The 10000-nt window shown below is 42.1% G+C and overlaps 1 protein-coding gene across 1 annotated transcript in view; it reads right to left on the bottom strand.

Moving 5' to 3' along the window:
- lama1 (laminin, alpha 1) overlaps positions 1-10000 on the bottom strand; it is a gene marked incomplete at its 5' end in the record, with an annotated part of 42046 nt that overhangs the window by 17682 nt on the left and 14364 nt on the right. The window contains 8 exons of the mRNA XM_037763358.1: positions 1370-1468; positions 3111-3253; positions 3339-3532; positions 6448-6537; positions 6678-6796; positions 8000-8140; positions 9220-9340; positions 9480-9607. Of these exons, the coding sequence (XP_037619286.1) occupies positions 1370-1468; positions 3111-3253; positions 3339-3532; positions 6448-6537; positions 6678-6796; positions 8000-8140; positions 9220-9340; positions 9480-9607 (1035 nt within the window). The remainder of the gene's footprint in view (positions 1-1369; positions 1469-3110; positions 3254-3338; positions 3533-6447; positions 6538-6677; positions 6797-7999; positions 8141-9219; positions 9341-9479; positions 9608-10000) is intronic.

Here is a 10000-nt window from a genome sequence, read left to right as displayed (position 1 = left end):
ATGTTTACGGATGAACCTGTGTTCTATGTATTTAATGTGTTATAATCTATGTTTACGCATGACACTGTGTTATATGTATTTAATGTGTTATAATCTATGTTTACGGATGAACCTGTGTTCTATGTATTTAATGTGTTATAATCTATGTTTACGCATGACACTGTGTTCTATGTATTTAATGTGTTATAATCTATGTTTACGGATGACACTGTGTTCTATGTATTTAATGTGTTATAATCTATGTTTACGGATGACACTGTGTTCTATGTATTTAATGTGTTATAATCTATGTTTACGGATGACACTGTGTTCTATGTATTTAATGTGTTATAATCTATGTTTACAGATGAACCTGTGTTATATGTATTAATATGTATTTAATATGTTATAATCTATGTTTACAGATGACACTGTGTTCTATGTATTTAATGTGTTATAATCTATGTTTACAGATGACACTGTGTTATATGTATTTAATGTGTTATAATCTATGTTTACAGATGACACTGTGTTCTGTGTATTTAATGTGTTATAATCTATGTTTACAGATGACACTGTGTTCTATGTATTTAATGTGTTATAATCTATGTTTACAGATGAACCTGTGTTCTATGTATTTAATGTGTTATAATCTATGTTTACAGATGACACTGTGTTATATGTATTTAATGTGTTATAATCTATGTTTACAGATGAACCTGTGTTCTATGTATTTAATGTGTTATAATCTATGTTTACAGATGACACTGTGTTCTGTGTATTTAATGTGTTATAATCTATGTTTACAGATGACACTGTGTTCTATGTATTTAATGTGTTATAATCTATGTTTACAGATGACACTGTGTTCTGTTTTTAATGTGTTATAATCTATGTTTACAGATGACACTGTGTTCTATGTATTTAATGTGTTATAATCTATGTTTACAGATGACACTGTGTTCTATGTATTTAATGTGTTATAATCTATGTTTACAGATGACACTGTGTTCTATGTATTTAATGTGTTATAATCTATGTTTACAGATGAACCTGTGTTCTATGTATTTAATGTTATAATCTATGTTTACAGATGAACCTGTGTTCTATGTATTTAATATGTATTTAATATGTTATAATCTATGTTTACAGATGACACTGTGTTCTATGTATTTAATGTGTTATAATCTATGTTTACAGATGACACTGTGTTCTATGTATTCAATGTGTTATAATCTATGTTTACAGATGAACCTGTGTTCTATGTATTTAATGTGTTATAATCTATGTTTACAGATTCAGATTCAACCTTCAGCACGGTTTAGGTATTTCCATATTCATATAAAAGGGGAAATATTACTGTCTAACAAGAGAAAAACACCATGGATACCTGCTGCAGCAGAGCGCTGAGGTCAGAGGTCAAATGATTTAACTCATCTTCTACTCTGGACAGACGCAGAGCGACAGAGCTGTTTCCTGAAAACACCACCTGTACGAACACACAGCAGGTAACATGTTACTTTATATATATAACATACTGTATATATGGTCATAAAGCCACACCCACACACACACACACACAGTGATTGTTAAACACACAGCAGGTAACATGTTACTGTACATATACATATATATATATATATATATATACTATATATATATATAATATATATGGTCATAAAGCCACATACACACACAGTGATTGTTGAACACAAGATGAAACATGCTGGATGAGGTTCAACCTGCAGGTTACTTTATATATATATATATAAACTGGAAAAAGAAAGTTCGGAAACTTGTGTTTGATGGATTATTTCTCTGTTGTATCAATGTTAATGGTCATTGTATTTTACATCATTGGAAAGCCTGTTTATTTACCTTCACAATGATGTCCAACTTGTAAGGATCATGCATTTGTGGCATGAGCAGCACAGCTGATTATGTGGGTAACGCCCAAGAAAAATTTGCCAAAATGCTCCGTCAATGGTAAACAGTGTATTCTCCTTTTGGTATTGACTCTTGTTTTGAGTTGTTTGGTGGATGATTGAACTCTCTATCAGTAACAAGGAACAAACAAGACATATTGATTGATTGAATCCACCGTCAGGAGCCTCAGTAGCGGTGGAAGATCCATACGCAGCCACAACAGCCTGGCACCTCCTCCTCATGCTGGTCACCAACCTGGTCGCACGTTGCTGTGGGATGGAGCTCCATTCCTCAACCAGGATTGGTTGCAGGTCAGCCAGCGTGGTTGTGTTGGTCACTCTAACACGTACAGCACGCCCAAGCTGATCCTACAAGTGTTGAATTGGGTTGAGGTGTGGACTCTTGGCAGGCCGTTCCATTCTCTCTACTCCCACATTGTGGAGGTAGTCTGTGATAACCCTGGCTCTGTGGGGGGGGGGCGTTGTTTCTTGGAGGATGAAGTTAGGTCCCAGATTGTGGAGATATGGGATCGCCACTGGCTGCAGAATGTCATCCTGATATCTCCCTGCATTGAGATGGCCTTCAATGATGACAAGCCTTGTTTTGCCAGTGAGGGAGATGCCCCCCCCCACACCATGACACTGACCCCACCAAAAGCTGTTACTCCATCGGTGCAACAATCAGCAGAGCGTTCTCCACGTCGTCTCCATACTTTGACACTGCCATCTAACTTTGGCAGACAGAACCTGGACTCATCACTGAACATGACATTCCCCCACATGTTCAGGTTCCATTGTCTGTGTTGTCGACACCAGCGCCAACGGGCCTGACGGTGAAGGGCAGTCATTGCAGGCTTCCTGGTAGTCTTATGAGAATACACTGTTTACCATTGGCAGTGCATTTTGGCAAATTTTTCTTGGGCGCTCCCCACATAATCAGCTGTGCTGCTCATCCCACAAATACATGATCCTTACAAGTGTGACATCATTGTGAAGGTAAATAAACAGGCTTTCCAACGATGTAGAATACAATGACCATTAGCATTGATACAACAGAGAAATAATCCACCAAACACAAGTTAAACAACTTTGTTTTTCCAGTATATATAAAGTAACCTGCAGATTGTTGTGACCCTATACAGTATATATATATATATATATATATATATATATATATACCACCAGAGGGCAGCATTGAGGGTTTACCTGGATGTCTCTGGTCTGGTTCTCCAGCAACAGCAGCTGGCGGTACGGTGCCATGGCAACGCCGCTCAGGTTGACAGACAGGAAGTGGTTGTGTATTTTATCCAGGTCGTCCAACAGAACGCCGGTGCACTCGTCATCGCACGCTGGGGTCAGAAATAAACACACGTAATGACCTCTGATAACACGCGGCACGTGAACATGTGTGTGTCTGTGTGTGTTGGTACTCACACACACACTCTCCTCCCTGCAGGACGTGCCTCTCATCACACTGGTCACATGACTGACCTTTGACCCCGGCCTTACATTCACACTGTCCACTCAGCGCGTCACACAGCGGCTGCAGCGAGCCCCACCCGCTGCAGCCGCATCGCCAACACGACCCGCCTGGCGACGAGGGGTTACCATAGTAACCAACAGAACACCTGCAGGACGACAGCATACAATCAGTGTGATGTCACAGCAGCTCTCAGCTGATTCGCTGAGCTTCCTCTGATGTCAGACTGAGGTCAGATTTCAAAATAAATGTTGTATTAAAGATGTAATAACAGATGCAACGATCTCACCTCTCTTTACCTGTATGATGTCATGACTCTCACCTCTCTCTACCTGTATGATGTCATGACTCTCACCTCTCTTTACCTATATGATGTCATGACTCTCACCTCTCTTTACCTATATGATGTCATGACTCACCTCTCTCTACCTGTATGATGTCATGACTCTCACCTCTCTTTACCTATATGATGTCATGACTCACCTCTCTTTACCTATATGATGTCATGACTCTCACCTCTCTTTAACTATATGATGTCATGACTCACCTCTCTTTACCTGTATGATGTCATGACTCTCACCTCTCTTTACCTATATGATGTCATGACTCACCTCTCTTTACCTATATGATGTCATGACTCTCACCTCTCTTTAACTATATGATGTCATGACTCACCTCTCTTTAACTATATGTCATGACTCACCTCTCTTTACCTATATGATGTCATGACTCTCACCTCTCTTTACCTGTATGTCATGACTCTCACCTCTCTTTACCTGTATGATGTCATGACTCCTCTCTTTACCTGTATGATGTCATGACTCTCACCTCTCTCTACCTGTATGATGTCATGACTCTCACCTCTCTTTACCTGTATGTCATGACTCTCACCTCTCTTTACCTATATGATGTCATGACTCTCACCTCTCTTTAACTATATGATGTCATGACTCACCTCTCTTTACCTGTATGTCATGACTCTCACCTCTCTTTACCTATATGATGTCATGACTCTCACCTCTCTTTAACTATATGATGTCATGACTCACCTCTCTTTACCTGTATGTCATGACTCTCACCTCTCTTTACCTATATGATGTCATGACTCTCACCTCTCTTTAACTATATGATGTCATGACTCACCTCTCTTTACCTGTATGATGTCATGACTCTCACCTCTCTTTACCTATATGATGTCATGACTCACCTCTCTTTACCTATATGATGTCATGACTCTCACCTCTCTTTAACTATATGATGTCATGACTCACCTCTCTTTAACTATATGTCATGACTCACCTCTCTTTACCTATATGATGTCATGACTCTCACCTCTCTTTACCTGTATGTCATGACTCTCACCTCTCTTTACCTGTATGATGTCATGACTCCTCTCTTTACCTGTATGATGTCATGACTCTCACCTCTCTCTACCTGTATGATGTCATGACTCTCACCTCTCTTTACCTGTATGTCATGACTCTCACCTCTCTTTACCTATATGATGTCATGACTCTCACCTCTCTTTAACTATATGATGTCATGACTCACCTCTCTTTACCTGTATGTCATGACTCTCACCTCTCTTTACCTATATGATGTCATGACTCTCACCTCTCTTTAACTATATGATGTCATGACTCACCTCTCTTTACCTGTATGTCATGACTCTCACCTCTCTTTACCTATATGATGTCATGACTCTCACCTCTCTTTAACTATATGATGTCATGACTCACCTCTCTTTACCTGTATGATGTCATGACTCTCACCTCTCTTTACCTATATGATGTCATGACTCACCTCTCTTTACCTATATGATGTCATGACTCTCACCTCTCTTTAACTATATGATGTCATGACTCACCTCTCTTTAACTATATGTCATGACTCACCTCTCTTTACCTATATGATGTCATGACTCTCACCTCTCTTTACCTGTATGTCATGACTCTCACCTCTCTTTACCTGTATGATGTCATGACTCCTCTCTTTACCTGTATGATGTCATGACTCTCACCTCTCTCTACCTGTATGATGTCATGACTCTCACCTCTCTTTACCTGTATGTCATGACTCTCACCTCTCTTTACCTATATGATGTCATGACTCTCACCTCTCTTTAACTATATGATGTCATGACTCACCTCTCTTTACCTGTATGTCATGACTCTCACCTCTCTTTACCTATATGATGTCATGACTCTCACCTCTCTTTAACTATATGATGTCATGACTCACCTCTCTTTACCTGTATGTCATGACTCTCACCTCTCTTTACCTATATGATGTCATGACTCTCACCTCTCTTTAACTATATGATGTCATGACTCTCACCTCTCTTTACCTGTATGTCATGACTCTCACCTCTCTTTACCTATATGATGTCATGACTCTCACCTCTCTTTAACTATATGATGTCATGACTCACCTCTCTTTACCTGTATGATGTCATGACTCTCACCTCTCTTTACCTGTATGTCATGACTCTCACCTCTTTACCTGTATGATGTCATGACTCTCACCTCTCTCTACCTGTATGATGTCATGACTCTCACCTCTCTTTACCTGTATGATGTCATGACTCTCACCTCTCTTTACCTGTATGATGTCATGACTCTCACCTCTCTTTACCTATATGATGTCATGACTCTCACCTCTCTTTACCTATATGATGTCATGACTCTCACCTCTCTTTACCTGTATGATGTCATGACTCTCACCTCTCTTTACCTATATGATGTCATGACTCTCACCTCTCTTTACCTATATGATGTCATGACTCTCACCTCTCTTTAACTATATGATGTCATGACTCACCTCTCTTTACCTGTATGATGTCATGACTCACCTCTTTACCTGTATGATGTCATGACTCACCTCTCTTTACCTATATGATGTCATGACTCACCTCTCTTTACCTGTATGATGTCATGACTCACCTCTCTCTACCTGTATGATGTCATGACTCACCTCTCTCTACCTGTATGATCTCATGACTCACCTCTCTCTACCTGTATGATCTCATGACTCACCTCTCTCTACCTGTATGTCATGACTCACCTCTCACAGTATCTCCCCTCGTATCCCGTCTGACAGGCGGTGCAGTGGAAATCACCAAACGCTCCTTCTGACACACAAGCGGGACTGAAACTACACACACACACACACACACACACACACACACACACAGTTAAAGTCAATGAAATAAAATAAAACGTGAGACAGAGTGCAGTGGTACCTGTTGTCCAGTAGGGGGCAGGTATAGGTAAGTAAACAGAGTGCAGTGGTACCTGTTTTCCAGTAGGGGGCAGGCACACGGCGAGCAGTCACTGATGGAGCCGCTCACATTCCCATAATGCCCCGGGGCACACAGCTCACAGTTCCGCCCACTGGTGTGATGCTGACAGTCCTGAACGAGAAAAACACAAATATCATTCTACTGACATCTACTGACATCTACTTCTACTGACATCTACTGACATCTACTTCTACTGACATCTACTTCTACTGACATCTACTGACATCTACTTCTACTGACATCTACTTCTACTGACATCTACTTCTACTGACATCTACTGACATCTACTTCTACTGACATCTACTGACATCTACTTCTACTGACATCTACTTCTACTGACATCTACTGACATCTACTTCTACTGACATCTACTTCTACTGACATCTACTTCTACTGACATCTACTGACATCTACTTCTACTGACATCTACTTCTACTGACATCTACTGACATCTACTTCTACTGACATCTACTTCTACTGACATCTACTTCTACTGACATCTACTGACATCTACTTCTACTGACATCTACTTCTACTGACATCTACTTCTACTGACATCTACTGACATCTACTTCTACTGACATCTACTGACATCTACTTCTACTGACATCTACTTCTACTGACATCTACTGACATCTACTTCTACTGACATTTACTGACATCTACTGACATCTACTTCTACTGACATCTACTTCTACTGACATCTACTGACATCTACTTCTACTGACATTTACTGACATCTACTGACATCTACTTCTACTGACATCTACTGACATCTACTGATATCTACTGACATCTACTTCTACTGATATCTACTGACATCTACTGACATCTACATCTACTGACATCTCCTGACATCTACTGACATCTACTTCTACTGACATCCCCTGACATCTACTGACATCTACTTCTACTGACATCTACTGACATCTACTGATATCTACTGACATCTACTGACATCTACTTCTACTGACATCTACTGACATCTACTGACATCTACTTCTACTGACATCTACTGACATCTACTTCTACTGACATCTACTGACATCTACTGACATCTACTGACATCTACTTCTACTGACATCTACTGACATCAACTGACATCTACTTCTACTGACATCTACTGACATCTACTGACATCTACTTCTACTGACATCTACTGACATCTACTGACATCTACTGACATCTACTGCGTCAGCGTGCGTCAGCGTGCGTCAGCGTGCGTCAGCGTGCGCCAGCGTGCGCCAGCGTGCGTCAGCGTCAGCGTGCGTCAGCGTGCATCAGCGTGCGTCAGCGTCAGCGTCAGCGTGTTACCTGACAGGCTCCAGTCTCCGCATCGCAGCTCTCGCTGTGCTTGTTGCAGAGACATCGAACACACGGACGAACAAACAGAGACTTCTGAATCTGAGACGACAACTCAGACAGAGACTGATGGAAGAAACCTGCTGCACACTCCTGCAGACAGACAGGTCAGAGAGAGACACAGGTTAGAGAGAGAGAGAGAGACAGGTCAGAGAGACAAACAGGTTACAGAGAGACAGGTTAGAGAGAGAGAGAGACAGGTTAGAGAGAGACAGGTTAGAGAGAGAGAGAGAGAGAGACAGGTTAGAGAGAGACAGGTTAGAGAGAGAGAGAGACAGGTTAGAGAGAGACAGGTTAGAGAGAGAGAGAGAGAGACAGGTCAGAGAGACAGGTTAGAGAGAGAGAGAGAGACAGTTTAGAGAGACAGAGAGATAGGTTAGAGAGACAGAGAGACAGGTTAGAGAGAGAGAGAGACAGGTTAGAGAGCGACAGGTTAGAGAGAGAGAGAGAGAGAGAGACAGGTTAGAGAGAGACAGGTTAGAGAGAGAGAGAGAGAGACAGGTCAGAGAGACAGGTTAGAGAGAGAGAGAGAGAGACAGTTTAGAGAGAGACAGAGAGATAGGTTAGAGAGACAGAGAGACAGGTTAGAGAGACAGAGAGACAGAGAGACAGATAGAGACAGACAGGTTAGAGAGAGACAGGTTAGAGAGAGACAGAGAGACAGTTTAGAGAGAGACAGAGACAGGTTAGAGAGACAGAGAGACAGGTTAGAGACAGACAGGTTAGAGAGACAGGTTAGAGAGAGACAGAGAGACAGTTTAGAGAGAGACAGAGAGACAGGTTAGAGAGAAACAGGTTAGAGAGACAGGTTAGAGAGAGACAGAGAGACAGTTTAGAGAGACAGAGAGACAGGTTAGAGAGAGACAGGTTGAAGAGAGACAGGTTAGAGAGAGACAGAGAGACAGTTTAGAGAGAGACAGAGAGACAGTTTAGAGAGACAGGTTAGAGAGAGACAGAGAGACAGTTTAGAGAGAGACAGAGAGACAGTTTAGAGAGACAGGTTAGAGAGAGACAGAGAGACAGTTTAGAGAGAGACAGAGAGACAGTTTAGAGAGACAGGTTAGAGAGAGACAGAGAGACAGGTTAGAGAGAGACAGAGAGACAGGTTAGAGAGAGACAGGTTAGAGTATAACTAGTAGCATTGTGTCTGTGGTTGCCATGGTGACAGGTACCTGACAGGACAGTCCGCTGTATCCAGGTGGACAGATGCAGGACTCGATCTGTTTGGCCACGCCCCCCCCTCTCTGTCCTGACTCCGCCTCCACTGCCGTCTCCATGGTGATGTTAGAGATCCTTAAACACACAGACAGGAAATGACATCACTGCTGCTTCAACCTATCATCACACAGATAACTGCCAGTCAGTCATGTGACCTACCTGGTGTGTATTACACCTTTCATATATCTATATGTTGTTATGGGGCGTTGTGTACCTGCTCTGCTGCAGGCGGGTCCCGTAAGACGCCTTGATGAGGACGTATTCAACGTCACTGAGGACGGACATGAAGTCAGCGCGACTCACCGGCTTCTCCGACACGGCGTTAAAATACTTCCACTGGTGCTGTAACACACACACACACACACACACACACACACACACACACACACAGACACACACACACACACACACACACACACACACACAGACACACACACACACACACACACACACAGACACACACACACACACACACACACACACACACACACACACACACACACACACACAGACACACACACACACAGACACACACACACACACACACACAGACACACACACACACACACACACACACACACACACTCAGACACACACACACAGACACACACAGACACAGACACACACAGACACACACAGACACACACACACACACACACACACACAGACACACACACACACACACACAGACACACACACACACAGACACACACACACACACACACACACTCAGAC

This window comes from Sebastes umbrosus, unplaced genomic scaffold (genome assembly GCF_015220745.1).
Source record: "Sebastes umbrosus isolate fSebUmb1 unplaced genomic scaffold, fSebUmb1.pri scaffold_98_arrow_ctg1, whole genome shotgun sequence".
Taxonomy (NCBI): domain Eukaryota; kingdom Metazoa; phylum Chordata; class Actinopteri; order Perciformes; family Sebastidae; genus Sebastes; species Sebastes umbrosus.
Note: the sequence above shows the minus strand (reverse complement) of the source record. Positions and strands in the feature narration are given on the sequence as shown.